The sequence below is a fragment of the Aedes albopictus genome, chromosome 2, assembly GCF_035046485.1.
Source record: "Aedes albopictus strain Foshan chromosome 2, AalbF5, whole genome shotgun sequence".
Taxonomy (NCBI): Eukaryota; Metazoa; Arthropoda; class Insecta; order Diptera; family Culicidae; genus Aedes; species Aedes albopictus.
This window is the reverse complement of record NC_085137.1, coordinates 392,549,584-392,574,414: the sequence shown is the minus strand read 5'-3', so window position 1 is coordinate 392,574,414 and position 24,831 is coordinate 392,549,584. Positions and strand designations below refer to the sequence as shown.

Below are 24,831 nucleotides of genomic sequence, written 5' to 3'. Positions count from 1 at the left end.
AGTTGTATTAAGAACTGTAATTGATTACAAATTCGTAACATAATGTTCAAGCACTTTTGTAGATGATCAGCTTTTTGTATGTCCTCTATAATCATTCACTCGCTCGTTGAAACCACTCGCGTAAAAAATAACAACAGAAGGAACATGATATTTGGAATCTTAGTTGTTCCAAAAGTCGTTAAAACAACAGTCGAGAACTGCACAGTCATCTCCTCATCCACAGAAAGCGACGACGACGGCAAAGACGGCGTATCCTCTCGTGTGCATCCGACACGCGCTAGCAAAGCACATTCTCACCCACCTTCTACGGTGAACGTGCGGAAATTTGATTAAATTGGTGCATATAAAATAACAATGGAACACAATTAAAACCAAGACTCTGTTTTCCTTTGCTTTTCTTCATTGCCCAGCGCAGAAGTTCCTTGGAGGACTCGCACCGCCCTTCGTCGTCATCTGGATTGTCTCCGGGTTCAGACGCGTTGCACCGGCCGGAAGCAACGCGCTCGTATCGTCCTGTAAACTCCCTTCACGCTTCTTTTTAATTAAGACGCCCCAAGGACCAGGAATAAGAAATTACAAGGGAAAAAGTCGCGAATCCAGGAGAGCGTAGTTTTCCCTCCCAGCTTGTACCTGCCTCGCATAGGAGTGCGTCCATCTGCCAGGCGATTCAACACCCAGCACCGCCCTTAGGATATTAAATCTCCCCCCGAGCGCAGCACCCCCTCCACCACCCGAGCCCGCTTAGGGTCCACCCATTCAGGGCAGAGTGGGGCACAAGCAATAAAAGGTTTATTATTACTCGCACATCCCGATCACCCCGTACCAACGAGCCAGCGAGCAGCACATCAACCGTAGCCAAGAGTCAACAACTGCAGCAGCAGCGGCGCAGTTTCGTCACAAAACACAGCATCACAGCGGCAGCAGCACAATGGGAAAGCAGAACAGCAAACTGAAGCCTGAGGTGCTGGAGGATTTGAAGCAGAACACAGAATTTTCAGGTGAGCTTTGGGGTGGGGGAGCAAGCCAATGTCAAGTTGCTTTGGAATTTTGGTGGCGCTGCTGGCATTTTTGTACCTGTTTGTATCGGCATAATAGCATTTCTTTAAGAATGCTTTTTCTTGTGATTTTTTTTTATTTTAGTAGACAACTTTTTACCCTTCTTACACCCATAAGAAGGGTATAAATACCGCTTGGAAAACCAACTTTCGATCCGAGGCCCGCAGGGCCGAGTCACATATACCAATCAACTCAGCTCGACGAATTGAGCAAATGTCTGTATGTGCGTGTGTGTGTATGTATGTTACAAAAAAATGTCACTCACGGTTCTCAGCCGTCTGTTGACCGATTTGAGTTCTCTTGGAAGCAAATGAAAGCTACTACATCCTAGTAGAACGCTATTGAATTTTATTTTGATTGGACGTTCGGTTACCGAGATATCTTTCAAAGAGTGCTAGGGAGTAGTATAACTTAATTATTTAAGATATTTTTGACAAAGTGTATCACCATAAATTTCTCAGCCGTCTATCAACCGATTCGGGTTCTTAAGGCCCGAAACGAAAGCTACTGCACCGTAGAAGAACGCTTTTGAATTTCATTCCGATTGGACATTTTGTAACCGAGATATCTTTCGGGGAGTACTTTGGAGTAATACAACTTAACTTTTTAAGAGGTCTTTGACAAAATGCTTCATAATAAATGAATCAGCCGTGTGTCAATCGATTTGAGTTCTCTCAGCATCAAATGAAAGCTACAGCATCCAAGTAGTATGCTATTAAATTTCATGCCGTTTGGACATTTTGTTTCCGAGATATCTTTCCACGAGTACTAAGGAGTAATGAAATTTACGCTTTTGAGACAAAAAAATCTGGTAGTTGAGCCCATGGTCGATGATTCTATTATGGAAAGCAATCAACTACAATATTTTCTAGAATGACCAAAAATCACAATCATACTAACGAATAATACAACAATAATTTTAATAAGTGTAAGAAGGGTTCTGTTCACCATAGGTGGATTAATTCAGGTTTTTTTCATATGCGTTGCATTGTCCACACAAGTAAATCAAAAAAACACAGCAGTTCAATTATACCTACTACAAATCATTAAAAACTGTAGTAAAATAATTTCATATTGACCACAATTTGTAGATTACCTACGTTTACTTCGAATCAATATTGGTACACCTAGTTATCAATCATGTAACTTCTAAAGCGTTTTTGGCACACTATCTCAGTAATCAACCAATAGAATCATGTATAACGAAACTTATCCAATCTATCTAGGGCACAATTTATGAAAATCCCATTCAGTTTCTGATTTGCACATCCAGGCAGCCCAGCAGCGTACCAACCGTATCATTTTCCGCACCGTCTGCCAAATTTCAACCCCCCAGCAATAAATATATACATTCCATACAAGAATTACCTTGAAAGCAAATCCATTGAATATTCATTGCCATCAACTTTTATTATTCCGCGTGTTTCTCACGCCACGCTTTCCCGTTTAAATTTCAGACGCAGAGATACAAGAATGGTACAAAGGTTTCCTGAAAGACTGTCCCAGTGGCCACCTGTCGGTGGAGGAATTCAAGAAAATTTACGGCAACTTCTTCCCGTACGGCGATGCGAGCAAGGTAAGTGAAGGTTGTCTGTAACAACAACGAACGAAATCAAATGCTTTATTTTCTGTGATCAGCTCGGTCACGTTCCGTGTTCTGTGAAAACCTTAGTTTTTATTTTAGTAACAGTTGAACAGAATGCAAATTTGAATTTACGTTATTTACACTCTTCTGGAACACATCGATAGACAAATCAGTTTTTGAAGTTGATAAATGGAACCCAATTTTGGACAGCCAGAACAGAATACTACAGAATAGTTCCGGTTGTCCAAAATTTGGCTCCATTCATCATCATCACAAACTGATTTGTTTATCGATGTGTTCCAGTAGAGTGTAGATAACATAAATTCAAATTTACATTCTGCTCAACTGTTATTAAAATAAAAACTAAGGTTTTGACAGAACATCAAGCTATTGAAATAATATTGATTACGTAAGGCAATTTTCGTGATTTTTCCACGCTCCCTCCTCGTACAGTTTCTATCAAGTTCGACAGGGCATCTCCCTGGTTTCCATCTAAAGTATGACGATTCATCCTCAATCCGTATACTTGATTTTCATTCATCAAGCGATGCCTAATCAGTGTCGTCGGAAAACCGTTCTCTACCAAAATCAGCCATAGTTCTTCAATTTTGTCTGAATCTCACGCCGCTTTGAAATTAATGAACAGATAGTAGATTTGGAAGTTGTACGACAGGATTTTATCTGAGATTTGTCGCAGAATAAACATTTGATCCATCGCAGTGCAGCCATGTTAAAATTAGAGCTGATTACTCTCTCACAGGCTATACTTACACAAAAATAAAAATTAAAAAAAAATCTCTCACAGGTTACTCAAGGTTCCCAAATTCCAGCGCCCTTATGCTGGCAGGATTGACACTTTCTAAAGAAACCTTTCGAGCAAATTTTGAATAAGAATTGATTTGAAGAGAAACCTGAAGGAATTTCTGGAGGAATTTTTTGAAGAAGTTCCGTAAGAATTTCTGAAAAAATCGGAGGATTTTCTGCATTTTGGAAGGTTTTATAAAGGAATTCCTTTTTACTTCTAAAGGAATCCGTGATTTTTTTTGTTACAAGAACTCATTGAAAGTTTCTACATGAATGTTTGAAGACATTTCTGAAAGAATCTCTAGAGGGATTATTGAAATTTCTTTAGGAATCCTTGGACGAATGTCTGAAAGAAAAGTTTAAAAATTATGGAAGGAATTTTGAATTTTGTATTGTCTGAAGGAATCCATGTAATTTTTTTCTAAAGAATCCTCGTCTGTTACTACTTGCCACACACTCGTGTGTTACTACTTGCCACAGAAAAGTCACGGCAGCGCAAATTTTTGTTGCGCAAAAGTCACTTAGTGTTTTACTTGGGGTAGATATTTCTGAATGAATCCATGAAGTTCCTAAAAAATTTTCTAGAGGCATTCTAGAGAAATGGAGTAAAGAATTTTAGGACATATTTTTGAAGGAATCAGAGGAAGATTTTCTGAAAGTAAGACAGGCAATAATAACAGAAGCAATCCATGGAAGACTTCCTAAAGGAGTTCTTAGAGATATTTTTGGAGGAGATTCTTGAGTCATCCCTGAAGGAATTTCAATAGGAAAGCATGAAAAAATACTAAGGAAAGCTAAGGAAGGCTTCCTAAGGAAATTCTTGAATAAATTCCTGGACGAACCTTTAGAGAAAACTGTAAGAATTTCTGAAGAAGTGATTGTAGGAATTTCCAAAACAATCCCTCGAATATTTTCTGAAGGTACCTCTAGAGGAAATCCTGAGGAAATTGCTGAAGAGCATTTCCAAATGAATCTCCGAAAGATGTTTTAGAAAAACATTTCCGGAGAAAAAAGTCCCTGGACAGATTTCGCAAGGAACCCATACTTCTGAAGAGATCTCTGGAAAACTTTCTGAAAGCCTCTCAAAAGAAATTTCTGACGAAATCCATGTAGAATTTTCTATAATCCATGGAGACAATTCTGAGGGTTGAAGATTCCCAGTGAAATCTTTGAAAAATTCTGCAGAAATCACTTGTAAAATTTCTAGTAATTTTTTAATTAATTCATGGAGAAATACCTGAGAAAATTACTGGAGGATTTTCTAAAAAAAATGAGATTTTCTGGGAAACCCCCAAACGAATTCCTGAAGGAATCTTTGAAAGATTTCCTTAAGGAATCCCTGAATAAATATCTCAATATTGATATATTTTATAAATAAATGCATAGTTGACTTGAAAATACTTTATTTAAACTTTTTACATAAAAAACAACGGCTTTTTTGTACAACATGGATTTTTATCGTGGAAAAACATTTTTTCCGTTAAGTTTGCAAATCGGTAAACTGGTTTTTACGATATCGTGATCACCGTAACCGCATTTTTTAAGAAAACTTTGAAATAATCGTGTTTAAAGTTTCACGCTTTGCCTTATCCCTATGCAGGGTGCGTGCTACCAATGGCTGCAGCTTTGGTTCTAGAGCTCCAATCTTTATAAAATTTAGAATGTGTATTGTCATACTAGTATGCTTTCAGTTTGAGCAATAAAAAACCGTTCGATTTTTTTTTAATCATTGCATAGTAGTGAAACTGACTCCAAAAACCTGAATCTTCAGGCAGTTCTGTTGTTTTAAACCCGCAATGGTAAAGTGTTATAGGAACGTCTCATGCCTAATTACAGTGCCCTTACCACCCGTTGTGTGAATGGGTGGCGCTATTTTAACCTATTGTGGTACGCTTATGCGTTAGTGCCCATGTTTTTCTTTTCTCCATCTCATCCTTCATTCCTTTCTCTCTCTCAGGCAGATGATGAATAGGCTCGTGTTCATGGCGATGGCAACAATTTCCCAAATATAGGAGATCGTGCCTCTGTAGTCGACCTTCTGATACCGGATACCTGATCATAAACATATAGGGTATCCCAGAAAGTATGAGCACAACTTTGCAGCGCTGCCATTTGGGAATGATTGCAGAAACAAACTTTATTTTCACACATGTCCTGCCTTAACATATTGAAAACAAATCCCAATCATTAGAATTTGATTTTTACTCCTCGTTTGAATGTGGCAGAACATTCCCTAAAATACCATTTGAAGCTTCTGCACAAATTGCTATATTTTCCAATAATATCGCCTAACAAAATGTTTTCAACGAATAAAATTAAGCTCGAAAAAAAATACAAAAATATATTTGTATATATCTATATACATATCTATTATACAACCATTTGTTTGAACTTAAAACATAGACTTTTGAACCGGAACAAGCTCCAAAATGTTTATCACAGCATACCGAAAACTGCAATTTAATTTCACTATAAGGCCGTTACAAATATTTATTTCACTTTTTGTCCCACCACTCTTTGGCTGGTCGAGGGGGGGTGGGATAAAAATAATAAAGCATTTAATCTGAAAAATATTGAAAACTCATCGGATTTGTTAAAGAATTTTTAGCAAGACTAGATATTTTGATAAATATTTTTTATCTGCCCCCTCAAAATGCAAAATCCAGCCAAAATTTTTTGAAGGGGAGGGAGACAAAAAGTCAAAATTAAATTTGTATCAGCCTTAGTAAAATAAATGATCCAGCTTTATTAAGTGCAGATTGAATATTTTTTTATTCTCGGTAAAACATGTTCAAAAACTCGAATGTCTGTGGGCGCATCTTATCCAGAAATAGAAAAAGTGAATCAAAAACATATTCTTATAGAAAATTTCAATCATGCATCTGAGGAAACATGTTTTTGAATATATCATGTCAAAAAAAAAAAACGAAAACAATGTTTCGGATTTGTGTATTTGACAAAAACGTAAAAAAGTTGTTTGTACAGGAACTTAGTACGTTGTTTTTTCTTTTTAAACATTCTGCATACAAAAACCCGTTTTTTAAGTATGAACTCTTTACAGGTATCAATGAAAATACTTTAAATAAAAATATAATAATAGTTGTTTGTTAGGAGAATGATTGTATTCTCGCTATACAAAGTTGTGCCTATATTTTCTGGGACACCCTACAATAAAGAAATATGTGGAAGACTTCCTAAAAGAATTCCTTGAAATGGTTCTGAACGAACCCTTCTTAGATAATCTTCAAAAGAAATTCCTTTAGAAATTTCATAATGCACTCAAGAAGAAATTTTCTGAATGAATCCTGGGAAGAATTTTTAAAAGAACTCGTGAAGGGTTTTTTAAACGAATTTATTAAAGATTTTTTTTAACCCTCGGAAGTATTCGTAAACGAACCTTTTAAAGATTTTCAAAAGAATCCATAATAAATGGTTTAATTATTATCTAGAGGAATTTGTATAATGCAAAAGAGTTCTCTCTAAAATTTTTGGAAGCAGTAGTGGGTTCTTCTTTTCAAAAATTCCCTGGAGGATTTTCTATTGCCATTAAAAAAACATTTTTGAATGCATCGTTGAAGGATATTTTGTAATGGCTAAAATATAATCGACTCATAGAAAAGCGACCATTTTTCATAATAAAATCAGAAATTGCCAATAAAGAAGTAGGGGTGGGAGCAACAATAAACTACTAAGGTTCCATAAACAAATCAAAAAGTACATAAATAAATCAAAATTTTCCGTAAATAATTGATTTTCGAGCAATAAGTATGTCGGAATTTCCTCGAATAATTCAATAATTGCAATAACTACATTTTTTTTCACCAAAAAAGTTAAAATTTTCCTTAAATGAATCCGATTTTTCCATCCATCCGTTTTTAAGTTAAAAGCCTTTTCTTTGAAAAATCATAACTCAAGAGCGAAGCATCGTAGAAACAAAGTTTTTTAATGAAAATGAAAGCAAATTTTCTCAGAAATCCAAAAAAAAAATATGAAATGGAAAAAGTTTTCCACAAAATTTTTCACCGTTGAGAAAATTCACAAAGAAAAGCCGGAAAAACTATGTCCGAACTCGTGGAAAATTGAAAAAAAAATTTTTTGAGAAGGTAATTTCATAAGCTACGATCGCTGAAATTTTTGGAATGCACTTAATTTTCGTTCCTAAGTTATGGCAGATTTTGTGAAAAATGACCAATATAGGCTTACATGGTCATGTGTGTATGTGTGTGTGTATGTGTTCAAAAAGGTCACCTCATTTTTAGATAGTAAATGTGAACCAATTTCAACAACCGATGGTTCATTCGATGGGGTATATGGTCCCATTGTTTCCTATTGAAAATGGTTCATATCGGTCCAGCCGTTCCGGAGTTATGGCCTTTTAGATGTTCCGGACCAGTACCCCAGGATGGGGCCAGATATGAAATTGCAACAAACTCATGCATGCAACCCTTCAAACCGCGGCATTTTCGATTATCCAATGAACGGTAAGCAGGAAAATAGTCGCAGACTATATCTGAACCGGTAGTGTTCAAGAACCGGTTCCGGGTGTCCTGCCGGAAGTGGCCAAATATAAAAGTGAACCAAACTCATACATGCGACACATCAAATCGTGGCCTTTTCGATAACCTAATTGTACGGTTAGCAAGAAAATAAGCTAAGCCCACATTAGAAACTGGTAGTGTTCCGGAATCGGTTCCAGGTGTCTCGCCGAAAGTGGCCGAATGTAAAAGAGAACCAAACTAATACTCACGACACATCAAATGGCTTTTACTTGGGAAAACTAGTAGTGTCCCGGAATCGGTTCTCACAAATCGGTTTGATGTGGTCAAATGTAGAGGGGAACCGAACCCCATGCATGCGACACATCAAATCGAGGTTTTTTTTTCCAAAGGAGCGGAACCATTGTCACGAGGTCGCATATGCTCTTGGGCTTCGCGGATGATATCGACATCATCGGGATTGACCGTCGGGCTGTGGAAGAGGCGTTCATACCTTTTAAAAGGTAGATGGCGAGGATAGGACTAACGATTAACATCACAAAGACCAAGTACATGACTGCTGGTGGTCAACGTGTCGGTCTAGCCGTGGTAGTGATGACAAAGTGGTGCTAGGTGGTGAAAAGTTTGATGTTGATGAATCACTAATTGTACCAAGTATATAAAGTGATGAATATAGTGAAGCGAATAAAACACGGCTGGCTGCGATGGGCTGGGCACGTAGCTCGTATGCCGGAGGAACGATAAACTAAAACCATATACAGCAGAGAACCAGGTGGCTTTTGCAGTTGAGGAGGGCCTAAGGGCTCTAAACGATCAGGGTGACTAGAAGCGATTGGACCGAGACCAATGGAGGCGAATGCTTCATTCGGCGTAGGCTCACTGAGGTTAACTGAGGTAGGTTAACTGAGAGAACTGATACTTTCAGCTTTGCCTATACGTTGAACATAACGTCGGAATAAGTGCCCCAATTCGATGATGACCTTGATACAATTCTTGCTTTTCTAAATAAAGTATTCTCAAGATTCAGAAATTCGTAGGTGGTACAGTCCCAGTTCGCTGTTATGAGAATTTCCTCCTTCTCGTCCGTTACCAAAGCACAGAGATTTTCGGCTGATCACTGACATGTCTGTGGCATATCTGGCATGTCTGATTACGTTGACGGAAAGATCATGAGTACATATTCGACGTGAAAGGCACTATCATCACTAGGTGGATTAATCTGGTTTTTTTTTTTTCAATTTATAATGGGACGTTTAATTGGCTGCCATTTTGTAATAACCCGCGAAGAAATTTTTGTCGGAATTAAGAGTGGATTTTTTGAAAAAAAAAATCCCAAGAAGTCCCTGCAGGAATTTTCAAAGGATTTTTTTTAATTTTCTGAAGAAATCTCTGAAGTATTTTCTAAAAGATTCTCAGCAGAATTTTCTGAATAAATATTCCGGGAAATATCTGCAAGAAAACTTGCTAGGTATTCGTCTTCGACGGACTTATCAAATGGTCTCAATCATTTGAACAAAATACGTGAAATGATTTTGTACGCCGAATTGGGTAGTGACATTTTTCGGAAATTGACGTCCTCCAGTCTGTGTTCCTCTTTGTAGAAAGGACAAATGACTCAGGCCCTTCAGTCATGAGCTGTTTGAAAAGTTCAGCTGGTTGCTCCATTTCAGCAGCATCACTGTTCTTCAGTGCTTTCGAAACCTTCTTCACCGAATCAAGCTTCGAGTGTTCCACAGCTTTCACATTGCCAATGCTGCTTAACCTTAACATTACCAGGTGCCAACACCAATTTTTAAAACATCTGTAAATTTGTCATAGTTTTTTCCGATTTTGATGAAAATTGAGCATAAGCATGAGTATGAGTATAGATGACCGTACAATTCGTAGTTGCTACTCTGTGATTTACCAGAACAATCGAATTTGCACAAGTAACCAACAAACGCAGCTTGGGAATAGCTACCTTTCTCAATGTGCATTTTCGAGAATTCTAAACTTTATTAAGTGAATACCGGCACCGGCCACGTTCTTACGATTCATCGAGGAAAGGGAGGAATGTTAATGTGAAGTACGTTGCTACTAGAAACCGAGGAAACCTCATCTTCTCCACGACTGTCATTTTGTTAGTGGGGAGGGGGGAAAGTTACATGATTCATGCAACCTTTATTTGAATCAAAACACGTATTCATTCAGACCAAAACATTACACATGCCGATACCGAAGATGACGTACCATTCAAATTATTTTGTGAATGCATGTATGAAAGAAAAATATTTAATAAAAAAGGTGATTTGTAAACTTGTGCCGACACTTGACGTGACGAACCCTTCGACACGTATTGGTTAAATACACGAATAGTTTGGTTTTATAAATCATCAAATAACAAATAGCTATTTTAATATGGCACGAACTCACCGATAAAATTCCATCTTTGGCTCCAGTTTTGATTGCTCCTAATTGGACGTGGCGAGCCTAAAATCCACACACAAGTCGGCACCCATCCGCAATTTTTACGATCGGCAAGCCCGAACCATCACTTTTTACTCATTTGATTTTTTTTCTCTGTAATGTAGGAATAACTGAATCAACTCCCAAGATTCAGTTATTCTTGTGAAAAATAATTGATATTTGCTTTGTGAATTTCTTAAGTAATGCTTTTGAAAATTGTTCAACAATTCTTTTGGGAATTTAGAAATATTTTCGGAATTTCCTTCGATACTGCTTCGGAATTTTCTTCAGTTTGGCAATTTCTTTGAGGATTCCTTTGGCATTTCTTTTTTAATTTCTTCAGTGGTTCCATTTGAATTTGATCAATTTGTTTTGAAATTTCAATGGCAAATTCCATCGGCATTGCGAATTTCTTTGTAAATTTTATTATGATTGCTGCAGTTACTCGCTGTATTACTGAAGAAATTTTGAAAGCTTTTGGAAGCAGTTGGTCAAATTATGGGGTTCAATAAATTGCCAAAAAATATGTCAAAGGAGTAGCTGAATAAATTCTCAAAGAACCAAAAGATTTTCGGAAGCAATTCCCAAAAAAAGGGATTAAAAAACGACTTCCCAAAGACCATGCAGAGTCATTTTTATAGGAATTCTTGGAGAAATCTGGACGAACATTTGAAAAGGGCCTATCTGCTTTTTGTAAACAAACATGTTTCTGTCTCTGCAGGGCCCATCTGCATCCACCCACGCACATCAACACCCTTATCAGAAAGAGTGTTCTTCAAGCTATCTCTTAAGGGTGTTGATGTGCGTGGGTGGATGCAGATGGGCCCTGCAGAGACAGAAACATGTTTGTTTACAAAAAGCAGATAGGCCCTTTTCAAATGTTCGTCTAGAAATCATTCATGGAAGTTCAGAAAGAACTCCAAAATGAATAGCCGAAGAAATTTACAAGCCAATTCTGAAGGAATACCCGAAAGAATTAAAAAAACTACGGTAATTTTTTTTCGACAAAAAAATCTCGAAGAAACCTATTTTACTGAAGATGTGCATGTCTTTTGACTGTGCCATGACAGTGAAAATGTTAAATCAATACAACGTTTCAAATTAAAAAAAAAACTGTCCATTCCAGTATCATTTTCCTAAGAAATTGAGGACGGATCGATATTTATTTACACAATATAATAAACTGGATGCCACTCCCGAGCAGAAAGGAATAGCAACAGCATAATAAAATGTGTTATTTTGGAAAAATAACTGAGTAACGGAAAGAGTTATCTTCATGTTATTTACATAACATATCCTGTTATAAACTTGTCTGTCATAAGCGGCAAAATAACAAAAATTATAACAAAAAAATGTTCCTGGAAGACCTGTTTAATAACATGTTTTGTTAGTTTCAAAAACAACTTAATAACAGCGAATTTTTAGAAAAATTCAATAACAAATTTTGATATGAATAAGTTATTGATAACAATCTGAAAACAAAATTTGCTTTTTTTCTTTTGCGAATAGGAACTACTCCAAAGTCCCATATGAATTAAAATGGGATACGCAACAATAGGATCTATTGTTAAATGTTTCATTCAAAATTGGGACGGTATTGATGTCGCAAGCGATTTATTATCGAAAACAGAGAGAAACAATAGTTTTCGTTTATTTTCCAAACAACTTAAGATGAAAAACTACCGACGTTTTGAAGCCCTTTAATAGGTGGTTCATTGTTTTTAAGATTAATTTTCATTATTACCTCATTGATTGGCACATTTAACTAAATGAATCTAAGTGGGCTCGATGCAGTGAAATCAATAAAAATAAAATGTCTAAAAATAATCAATGGAGTTCTTCTTCTTGATGACTTATTTTTTTTACATTTTTGTCGAAAATGTGTTGTTCGTCCTTGAATTCCACCAGTTGATCCAAAATGTTTCATAAAATGGCTAACACTCTATTACACTCTCTATATTCGTATTCATACGACAGACAAAAAAACAGGTATACTTTTCAAAGTGCTTATAAAACAAAAGGCTGATAAGTTGGCTTGGTCACAGTTCATACGTAATGTCAGAAAGAAGAGGAACTGATGACAAAATAATATTTTCTCTTACAGTTCCTCACGGAATGCTATGAACAACGGAAATCTCGAATGGTGTAGTTTTGATTGCAAAGCTAGTTATGTTGTAATATTAATGATCAAATATTTGTACAGTCTCAATGACACAATAATAACTGAACTTGTACTACAACAAAACATGTTATTGAAATGTAATTTGAAGAAAATAATCCAAGAGCACGATCATAACAAAATAAGATTGCCCAACAGAACATGTTATGGAACGGTGATGACTTAATAAGTTAATAATAACAAACCGAGATATAAAACAGGTTTTATGATTCCGTTGTTATTATTTTGATATTTTCCTCTGCTCGGGCTAAAACTGCTTCCTTCTGGGCACCCCCTAGGAAAAAATCCTAGATACGCCAATGAATATCAGGTTCTTTTCCGTCACGTAGGTCGTTAGCATTTGATCTGGTTTCTTTTTTCCTTTCCGAGCAACGTTCGATAAAATATAATACTCTTTTTTTATCTAACATAGTGTATTTAAAACTATTTTCTCAAAGTTGATAGCTAATCACGTTCCATTCGCAGGCTGAAAAAAGTCCCTAAATCCTTTCAGCCTAATTCAAACAAATGCTCAATTCCAATCAAACACATCCAATAACCCATTCCCAATATCCCAAATCACCCTCATCAGCACCAACCGTCGAGAGAGTATCCATCCCGATCATCAATAACACACTACTCTAGTACATGGCAAACCGGTGACCAGCAACAGCTGGTACGAAACGGAACTTTTTGCTGTAATTTCACACCAGAAAGCATCCCAAACATGGCAGCCTAACGAAGCCCGGCTTCGGATGAAATTGCTCGAATTAAAGTGAATAGCTTCATCGTTAGGATCCAACTAGTGGCTGGCTGGCCGACTGTTGGGTGGTTGCTCAATCCACTCGACTTGAACCACCACCGTCCGTCGACATTGAAAAATGGGTAATTAATGGCACTTTTTCGCTGTTGTAAACCGATTTTGTTGTTCTTGCTGTCATTCTGGCTTTTGTTTTACGTCACTGACTGGATCGAGCCACGCGCGACTGCCTCCGTTTGGGCTCGTGGGAAGATAAACAAATTATTCCAAATTTGTCAGAGAGGACAGATGCTCAAGCGGTGGAGTCCATATTGTAGAGTTACTCATCAAGGATATACTGGGTTCGATTCACATAATTCTCATATAGCAGTTTGCTTTTCTTTCTAGAGAATAGCGTGACATTAAGTCTGCCACATAACGAAAAAATAATAAAAGAAAGCTGTCAAATAATAACTGTGGCAGTACTTAGCTATAGGACACTTCTGAGAAGCAGACTGTGTTCCAATGAGGACGTTACATAAGATGAATATAAAAGATAGCTGAAAAATATCATTTAGACCACAAATAACACCGATTTTTATTGACTTAGCGAACGGTTTTACTTGAACATTCTCACATTCAACTCGTATGCATCACATTAATTTTATCTAGATATCCAGTTTATATTACCAGTCCCGACTCATTTTTCATCTGTCAGGATTACCCCACGCTCATTTCAATTTATTGCGGTAATAAATTTCTAATCCACCTCAATTTTCCTACCAACCATCGTCGTTGTCCTGGGTGATAATCCTTATCTTCATCAAGCGCAACAGCTCCTGTTGTCTGGTTCATTCAATTGCCAAAATCAAAACACGACGTCATCTCGTTTTTCCCATCACGAGGCATTTCCCACGGTAACCCCAAGAAAAACAACCCAATTCAAACTCCGCTCCCTCCACCCCCTCCAGCGCAGCACGCCTCACGGAACCTCTCATGATGCTAATCAGATATTCTGTTTCTGCACCCGTTCTTTCTCTGCTGCTAAAGGATCTTCGGGTGATTATCCCCATCCTGATGGAGGGGAACAAAAGACCGAAAAACACATCCAGCACCGTGAAAATTTAATGGTTTAGCAATGTTGGCGTGATTTAAGATGCGCCGGAGCTTCAGACGTCTTCGCTCTCTCTCGCTTTTATTTGTGGCACCATTGAGAAAGAGGTGAAATAACATTAGCACCATTTTGGTTGCTGTTGTTGTTGTGGATCTGTGAAATATTTAGCAATTGGACCATGTGGAGTGGGTGATCTCCTAGCTGCCATGGTAAATGAGAGGACAATCTGTTCAACAGACACCCGGACAGTAGGCTCAGGTAGTGTGGAGTTGGGGGCCGCCTCCACTAGCTAACGAAAGGTTAAGACTACATCCCCGACCCACTAAACCATTTCCATTGCCGCCAAGCCCTATGTCTCTCTGGGACCACCAAGAAGGCGTTACATTGGAGAGAGGCTATTGCACATCACACCCTCGAGGTTAGTTGCGTAGCCTTGCAGCAGTAAACATCATGACGCGCTCCTTTAGAAGGATACAAACGCAATGTGCTGGCGCATAGCCAGTATCTAGGGTGACCTTTTCACTCCCTTTGTCCTCAGATTGGGGATGGTCGACACCATGCCTGCTTCCAACCCCTCTTTAAGTATCAATAACTGATACCACGCCTCCCTAAATACTCCATCGTCGAAGTATGATGTCTTCCACCTGCGAGTGCTTGTCCTTGGCCTAGCCGCCTATTCCTCTACCCACTGGCTGCTGTTGTTGTAGTCGATACTGTAGCGAACCGCCAGGTGATCACTGTCAGTAACGTCAATGATCGACTCTGCACCGTTCCGACTAGAGGTACTCTTGGTACCGACATTAGCCAGGTCGACATCTAGTATGGCCAGTATTTCTAGCAGGATCTGACCCCGCTGATTCGTGATGTGGATTCCCCATGCCACGGCTCAGGCATTGAAGTTACCCGCCGGCCTGCGCCCTGTCAGCACGGTCATCATACAGTTCAGCATCTGTCACGGTGCTTCATTTACCGTTATTATCAAAAAAAATATACCATCAAAACCTGAAACGCCATTCTCTTTCTTCATCATTCCTACACCTCTGGACAAATTTAAAAAAAAATCGTTAGACGACATTTTGAGTTACGCCCTTTTAAACGGCCTAACCCCTAAAAAATGAGGGTTTCTATAGAAAAACATCATATTTCATAACAGAAGCATGTTTCTGCCATCAAAATTTGTAACGCCATTCTCTTTCTTTATCATTTCAACACCTCTGGACAAGTTTTGAAAATAATCGTTAGACGAATTTTTGAGTTACGTCCTTTTAAAGGGCCCAACCCCTAAAAAATGAGGGTTTCTATAGAAAAACATCATATTTCATAACAGAAGCATGTTTCTGCCAACACAATTTGAAACGCCATTCTCTTTTTTATCATTCCTACACCTCTGGATAAATTTTTAAAATAATCGTTAGACGAAATTTTGAGTTACGCCCTTTTAAAGGGCCTTACCCCTAAAAAAATAGGGGTTTCTATAGAATACCATCATATTTCATAACAGAAGCATGCCTTGAAGTCCGTTACCAAAGTACTCTTGTAGGTCAGACTGCTTTTCTTCACGGCCTCCATCGGGGTAGCCGACTGGTGCTCAAGATTGTTCGTTGGTGCGCTCATTTCGTCCGGGAAACCGTCCCACCGAGCCAGCCGCCAGTAATTGTTTCCGCCTACTGAAGTTCTTCCTGCTGGAGTGGTGTCTTCTCTGAAGGATAATTTGCCGCCCCACCTTGGATCAGCTGCCACTACTTCGCTGTAGCCCCTGTCGTCACTATCGGTTCTCCACTACGCTTTCTCCGGCAGTTGATGATAAAACGTACTACGTCCAACGAGAAATTTGGCCTACGTCTATCACTTGGCTATCAATTGGTGAAACAGCACGACATCTCTGACTTCTTCGTTGGTTTCTTCCGGGATCGTCTTTTGGGTTGGCCACTGACTGCGCTCTTACGGTCGATACAGGAACGTCGATGCGTTGTACTAAGCATCGTCACTCTGCAATGGCGGACCTTGTCTCCACTTTATCAGTGCTTCGGCTTTGTTCAGTTTTCTAGGAGCCATCGCCGATTCGCCACCTTTGTCAGCTCTTGCATTTCGCGAACTGGTGGAGAACGCGATTTGGTATTTGAATCCCAGATCAGTCACAGGACTTTCTCCTTCGCCGTCTGCTTGTCACGGCTGAAAGGCATCGGTGTCGCTGGCTTCGTCTCTTCCAGATTTCACAGAACTTCCAACGTGTTGGATACCAAGTTGTGGATATCTAAACCCCCTTTTTGGTCGAACCGGATTTCACTTCCTCTTCATCGTCGACACTGTTGAATCGATGCAATGGCGACGTATTTTGACCACTGACCCCACCGACACTTCGGGATCGCGGCGAACTCTTCGGCGTTCTAGGTTTCGACGTATTGACCCAAACAGGAGAAGCTAGGTTCGCGGGTCTGTTCGGAAGACGAAACGTTGCTTTTGCCTGTCCTCGGTGGGAATCTGCAGCTGGTTGAACATCTCCACTGTCGACCGACAAAGCTACCAGTCAGTGTTTGGTCGAATCTCGTTTGGAAAGTTTTACGTTGAACACTAAACAGCCTCAGTTTTTAACTTTACCAAATGGACTCAAATTTCGGACGGCTCAGTAAATTCCAGTAATTTTTTAACTATTTTTAACACGATGTATTTGAAAGTATATCCCTCGAATTCCACTCTTTTTCTTCTTCTTCTTCTTCTTTATGGCTCGGGGTTTTCTCGATAGGGCGATGGAAGTGCGAGTGAAAAATCCGGGTTCAGAATCGCGCTACAATATTCGTTGGTCAGTCGGTTTTCTCGGTAGAGCCATGCAAGCGCGAGTGTGGAATGCGGAATCAGATTAGCTTGAGAAATTTCGAATGGCAGACAATTTTCAGGTAAGAGTGATGGGGGTGCGAGTGAAAAATCCGGAATCAGAATTGCACTACAATATTCGTTGGTCAGTCGGTTTTCTCGATAGGGCAATGGAAGTGCGAGTGAAAAATCCGGGTTCAGAATCGCGCTACAATAATCGTAGATCAGTCGGTTTGCACGGTAGGGCGATGGAAACGCGAGCACGAAATCCGGGATCAGTGGTCATCGTGATCAAATAAATCATAATCGTGATGAAGACCGCGACGTGTATTTCCATATAACTAGTGGATCATATCACCTAACAGAGGTGGCTCCTAGATCCACACCTTACCCTACCCTACTAACCACCATTCCTTCCCGTGACAACTGTGGGGATGCTGTGGATTCCACGGTTTCTAGTAGCAACGGTTGTCGAACTAACATTCCTTCCCTTTCCTGATGACCGTAAGGACGTGGCCAGCGCCGTTATTGACTTTAAATAGCTGAACTCTCGAATTGTGCACATTGAGAATGGTTAGCTAGTCCCAAGCTTTCACATTCATTGGCTCTCTGTGCAACTTCGATTGTTCTGGTCAATCACGGAGTAGCAACTACGATGTGTACGGTTATCTTTGCTTTGCTTTTGCTTTGCTTTGCTTCTTCTTCTTCTTTATGGCTCGACGTTCGCATTGGAACTTGGCCTGCCTCTTGGAGCACTTCCACAGTTATTAATTGAAGGGCTTTCTTTGCCTGCCATTGCATGAATTTGTACATTGTGTGGCAAGCCACTATACCCAGGAAGTCGTAAAAATTGTCCCAACTGGAATGGGAATCGAACCCGCCGTCCCCGGATTGGCGATCGATAGCCTTAACCACTAGGCTAACTGGAGACCCCTCTGACTGAATTCCACTTAAATAGGACGCAATTAGTGAAGTACTAATGAGCTGAATTTTTGTGTGGTGAGAGGCAAATTCTCCGTTTCTGTAATAAAATGGTGCAAAAAGCGTGGGTATTATGATTCCTTGTCTAATTTAATGCTGTTTGAGCAAATCTGTGAGTAACTGTGTTGTTGTTTTCTTTATTTTATTCGGTTGTTAAAGAGCCGTTATCTCTTAAACAATAAGTTTCCCAAAGTTCTGCTCAAATTGCATCGAATTAGGCAAGGAATCATAATACGCACGCTTTTGCATCATTTTATTGCAGAAACTGAGAGTTTGCCTTGTCACCATACAACAACTTTGCTCATTTCCTCAAATCTAGTACTTCACTGATTGCGTCCTATGGGGCACGTTCGGTGTAGTACTAGATTTATAGTAATGAGCTGAATTTTTGTATGGTGAGAAGGTCGATTCTCCGTTTCTGCAATGAAATGGTTCAAAAGGCGTGGGTATTATGATTCCTTGCCTAATTTGATGCTGTTTGAGCAAAACTTTGGATAACTATGTTGTTTATGTTGCAAGAAATGGAGAAAACAACAACACTGTTGCCCAAAGTTTTGCTCAAACAGCATCAAATTAGGCAAGGAATCATAATACCCACGCTTTTTGCACCATTTCATTGCAGAAACGGAGAATTGATCTTCTCACCATACTAAAATTCTGCTCATTACTACAAATCTAGTACTTCACTGATCTGTCCTATTCCCTAATTACATATACAGCATTAGTCAAGACATCTTAACGATCTTTATATTTGTTTCCCATTTCAGTTTGCAGAGCACGTGTTCCGAACGTTCGACGCCAACGGCGACGGCACGATCGACTTCCGGGAATTCCTGTGTGCCCTGAGCGTCACCTCCCGAGGCAAGCTGGAACAGAAGCTGAAATGGGCCTTCTCGATGTACGACCTGGACGGCAACGGGTACATTTCCCGGCAGGAGATGCTCGAAATCGTGACCGTGAGTTGATTGGGAAGGGGGAAAATCTGGGGTCTGTTGTGGATGGTATTTCATGAAGCTTTTGATTGATTTCTGATTGTAGGCAATCTACAAGATGGTCGGCTCGGTGATGAAGATGCCAGAAGACGAGAGCACACCGGAGAAGCGAACGGACAAGATCTTCCGCCAGATGGACCGCAACAAGGACGGTAAGCTGAGTCTGGAGGAGTTCATCGAGGGCGCGAAAAGTGATCCGTCGATCGTGCGGCTGTTGCAATGTGATCCGCAGGCGCAGTGAGCAATTCCAAATCTTACACAACCTCCACCATCATCAACACCACCATCACTACCACCACCGCCATCACAACAACAACAACAGCAACAACAAAAACAACAGACACAAACACTACAACAGCAAACTCTTGTTCGGTGTCGGCGTCGCGGCGGCTGTCGCTGGCGTCGGCTTCGGGCCACCAATGCAAATACTTCTACCGCTATTACTACAACAGCAAAAGCAACAACAACAGCAAGTAACTCTAACGCTAATTATGCTAGTGAGGAGAAAGAGGAGGAAGATGAAGAGGATGTGGAAGAACAAAGCGAAGAAGAGCACGATTGGCTAATAATCGATAAGTCGAAAGCGAGTTCGAGTCGCTGTCGCCGCCGCCGCGTTAGCGAACTGAGACAAACTTTGCAAAACGCTAATAGTAACTCTGATAACAAGAAACCTAATAATTATAAAATTTTACTCTTATATAACAATATTTATTGCAAATCACAGTTTATAATTTACAAATTGAGAAAACTGATAAAAAATGTTAAAAAACAATATAAATAAGTATCACAAAAGTTTAAACACAAAACAAGTATAAACTAATAGTAAACAAAAAAAAAGAACTTTAAAGTAAGCCTAAATCGTTGAATCAGCTGAGGATTTTTGTTTTCTAGATATACAATACAAGAGCGCGAGTTTATATGTAAATATTTTTTAAATTGATATTTCTTTTCATCGCTTTTCAGTGTTCTCTCCTCCCCACCTCTTTTTTCCCATATTACGAATGTCATTGATTGTGTAAGTCACGACGCATCTTTCATCCAACACACATAGCCGTTCAATGCGTTATTAGTTGTAGTGTGTTGTCCATATTGATGAGAGAGAGAAAGAGAGAGGAAGAGAAAAACGTGTTATTAGGCGCACTGTTAATCGATTTCGAGATCTATCTTTAGTTTGTATAAATCCTTCGAGCAAAACAAAATAACGAATCGCTTCCTAATGAAATTCAACCGATCTACACAAACATACACAGAGTACACACAAACACATACACTTATTGTAACTAGTAAGACCCCTAGGCTGCTGTTGGTAATTTGATTCGATGCTCTACCCCTTTCCCAATGTAGTTTGAATCGGATTCGCGCGAGTACGTATTTTTAGGCTAAGCAGAGGTAGACAAAATCCGTATTCCCATCACCAGTCCTTTCCAGTTGTATGTTAACTGCTTTACCGGGAGACGTAGGAAAAGTGAGGATCATGATTGAGGAATGTTGATGAATTTTGATGCTCACTTTTATCCGTTCTCCTACTCTTAATGGAATGTTACAAATCGTGTGATACTACCACTATCGGCTTCGTAAATTGCTTTACAATGTTTTAAATGCCTCTCACTTCTTTTAAAACCTATCAGAACAAGAATCAATCAAAGGAGAATGCAATTCATAAGTGAAAAGCTTCCTATTGGTGATACGTCCGATGTAAGGTTGATGTTGAAATGCGTATCTAGAATATAGCATTCTCTTGGGAAATCATCCAAGGAGTCTTCACGATTTCCTCCAGCGGATTCTTCCAGTGATTTCTCCACGAATTTCTTTGGTAATCCCTTCAATAGTCTCCCCAGAGATTCTCCAAAAACTCCAGGGATAAATCTAAGAAATTTTTCAAAGATTTTTACAGGAACAGTTCTAGGAATTTCTTCTGAACTTTCTCCAAAATATCTCCAAATATTTTCTCAAGAACTCTTAAAGGGATTTCTTCATGAATTCCTCTGAAGATTCTCTCAGGGATTCTTTAAGAGATTCCTTCATTTCGAATATGGGTTTCTCTAGGAATTTCTTCACGGAGATCTCCAGAGAATCTTCAAGAAAATAATCCTAGGGGTTCTTCGAGTATCCTTTCCGAAGTTCATTAATTTCTTGAAGGATTTCTCCAGAAATTTCTTCCAAGATTCTTCCACATATTCGTCCAAGAATTTTTCCACAAATTTCCTCAAGAATTACTCCAGCGATTTCATTAGTTTTTCCTATCGATATTCCTTCTGGAATTCCCGAGAGATTCTTTAAAAAAGACTCCTCCAAAGATTACTCCAGGAAGCCCTACGGAGATTCCTTCAGGATTTTTTCAGAGATTTCTTCAGGAATTCTTTCAGAGATTTCTTCAAAAGTACCTTCGGAGGTTAATTCATGAATTTCTTCGGTGATTTCTTTGGAGGTTCCTTCCAGAATTCCTTTGGAGATTCCTTCCGGAATTCCTTCGGAGATACCTTCCGGAATTCCTTCCGGAATTCCTTCGGAGATTCCTTCCGGAATTCCTTCGGAGATTCCTTCCGGAATTCCTTCGGAGATTCCTTCCGGAATTCCTTCGGAGATTCCTTCCGGAATTCCTTCGGAGATTCCTTCCGGAATTCCTTCGGAGATTCCTTCCGGAATTCCTTCGGAGATTCCTTCCGGAATTCCTTCGGAGATTCCTTCCGGAATTCCTTCGGAGATTCCTTCCGGAATTCCTTCGGAGATTCCTTCCGGAATTCCTTCGGAGATTCCTTCCGGAATTCCTTCGGAGATTCCTTCCGGAATTCCTTCGGAGATTCCTTCCGGAATTCCTTCGGAGATTCCTTCCGGAATTCCTTCGGAGATTCCTTCCGGAATTCCTTCGGAGATTCCTTCCGGAATTCCTTCGGAGATTCCTTCCGGAATTCCTTCGGAGATTCCTTCCGGAATTCCTTCGGAGATTCCTTCCGGAATTCCTTCGGAGATTCCTTCCGGAATTCCTTCGGAGATTCCTTCCGGAATTCCTTCGGAGATTCCGGAATTCATCCAGAGATTGCTTCCAGAATTCCTCCGGAGATTCCTTCCGAAATTCCTTCGGAGACTCTTTCCAGTTTTACGTTTTTTAGATTCCTCCAGGAAGTCCTCCGGTGATTCCTTCCTTTTTTAAAGAATTCCAACAAGAATTGTTTCGAACTCTGATTATCAAAATTCCTGGCTCACTACAACGTCTTTAAAGCCCCGATAAAACTTGTAGTATACTAGTCAAATCGTCATTACAACAGAGTGTTACTTTGCAGGAAGCTTTTGGTCTGCTTTTGATTGATACTTGTCTTTTGTTTTTAAACAATAATCTCACAACCGTAGATGACATATCGTGCAGAAGATTGATCCCACTCGTTTATGGTTTTATCACGGTTTTAATTCATGTGATAAAACATGTCGCAAAATCTTCACGGTATGACATCTTTGGTGAAACATGAGTAACTCTACCACCACCCATGGAAACTCCAAGAAGACAGACTTATAGGCCTAAATGATTATCGTCGCGTCGCATCGTAAGAATTTTTCGCTGCCTCCGCAAAGTCACTTTTTGCAAACATTTCGCCCAATCACGATCACGGGAGTCACGATGTAAGCGTGTTGGTGCAACAGCAGCGAAGAAGCGTCAGCATCCGTCAACTCGATTACCCAAGTGCATCTCAATTCTTCTTTAGATGAAAGTTATCGACGATTGAGATGCACTTCTGAAATCAGAGCAAAGACGGTTCGTTGACCGAAGAAGAAGAAGACGGTTGAATTTAGAGATAAGTTTGAACAGTAGAGTCCCCAAAACCTAGATTTTAACGTGTGAGTGTGCTGATTCAATTCTAAAACAAAATCGAAGGATAGTGGCATGAAGGCAGTTTCCGAAATTGTACCGCAACCTCCAAACAAACGTAACACGATGGTGATCCATGTCTTTAATTTTTGTTTTGTTTGTTCTAAGATTGATAGAACCCCTCGAAGTATTTGACGATTCTTTATATATTTATTCAAGTGTATGAATTATCCTTCCCTATTTATTATGTTTTAACACTATACATTACTTATACTTAACAATCGAGAGTCGTCCCCAGACGGCCACATCTCATCGACAACCATTTGATTTCGCTCCCTAGCCATGTGATTGGTTTCAACACCAAAAAAAAATCGGAAGAATTTATATTCAAAATTTATCTCTTACGTAATCATTACCCACTCATTGACACTAAGTGAAACATTCATCTCAAAACCCCTTTGGTTTTCTCAGCTCTTTTTGTGATCACAAACACGCATACAAACATGAACGAACACATCACTATCTCACTAGACAACAGGTATAATAACATCATTAAATAGTTAGTGAACTCAGTGAAACAAATTTAGTTATGTTTTTGATTTCCCTTCCCTTCAATACTTACGTTCGTCATTTTCGAACGCCCGCACCCGCATACACATAAACAGTCCCAATTTTAGTTGCTAAGATAAGAATTAAACAGACGTTTGTACAGCCTTTTGAATAAAATTGATATAATATTTTTTCATTTTATTTATTTTTTCGATGGTGTTTTATTTTGGTTTTTTCAGCAGCATCACTTGAAAGAAATTTTAATCCTTGTTTGGTTTTTGAATTGAATTTCGTTGTTATTATTCTACTTATTAGTTTACATTTCTTAAAAACTCCACTTGTCGTGCTAAATCTTCGATGACAATTTATATCCACCAGCCCATGAGACAAAACCTGAAATTTCTTTGGGAAGCGTTGAAGACAGCCCAACAAATATTATTGCTGTACAACGATGCATAAGCCGCTCTTAAGCTAGATTTTGATAATTTTGACTAAATAAGCTGTTATTCAGCTGCCATTGTTACTTGGGAACTAATGAAATCTTTTGAAGAATATTCAGTAGAATCCTTGCAAAAGATTCCGATTATATGATGTAAAAACAATTCCAAACCTCAACTGTAACAGATCTTTGGATCCACCAAAAATCTGTCTAAGGATGACCCAAGCAATTCTTGAACATAGAGTTACTCTTAGTTGAATATCTTAAAAAAAATACTAAAAAACATCTGAGGTCGTGTTGATGTTATTAAGAGAATCGCAGGACATATTTGTGAATGATTACCTGAATTAACTTCGACAGCAGAGAACAATTTTTGTTTAAATCCTCTATACCAGGAAAAACTTCGGAGGGAATATCTAATATCTTGAAGTAAATAAATTCCTGGAGATATTTTTGGTGTTTGGCGTTATTCAATAATGATAAACCATTGTATAGAAACAATAGTGACTCTTTAATAAAAAAATAGTCACAGTGGAATTACATGGAATATTTTTAGGAAATTTCCGAAGAGGTCCAAACAATCTCCAAATACGGAACAAAAGAAATCCTCAAAAATATACTCCTAATGTTTATGTAGAACAATCTTCTAATTAAAAAAAAAGCCGTAAAAGGGTCGATGCATAAATATAAGAATTTCTTTGAGAATTTATTAAGAATATTTTAGAACACTCTGTAGGAAACTTAGTAGAAATCAATGAAGGCCCACTTAGAAGACCTTTTGAAAGATGCCGTGGAATCTGGGAATTTTGGGTAAAAAGTCCTTTTTTTGCCGAAATTTCAGCGGGACTTAATAAATGTTC

General features: G+C 39.0%; 1 protein-coding gene across 3 annotated transcripts in view; it reads left to right on the top strand.

The window, feature by feature from the left end:
• The window catches only part of LOC115270114 (neurocalcin homolog), a 579,846-nt gene extending 556,113 nt beyond the window's left edge, over positions 1-23,733 (top strand). For 2 of the 3 annotated variants that reach the window (XM_029879160.2, XM_029879158.2), the window contains exons 2-5: positions 416-998; positions 2,514-2,632; positions 18,957-19,145; positions 19,228-23,733. In XM_029879160.2, the coding sequence (XP_029735020.1) occupies positions 929-998; positions 2,514-2,632; positions 18,957-19,145; positions 19,228-19,422 (573 nt within the window). In that variant the 5' untranslated portion in view covers positions 416-928 and the 3' untranslated portion in view covers positions 19,423-23,733. Of the gene's footprint in view, positions 1-410; positions 999-2,513; positions 2,633-18,956; positions 19,146-19,227 lie in introns of all 3 variants that reach the window. The other variant, XM_029879159.2, reaches the window with a different exon arrangement.
• Positions 23,734-24,831: the final 1,098 nt, after the last annotated feature.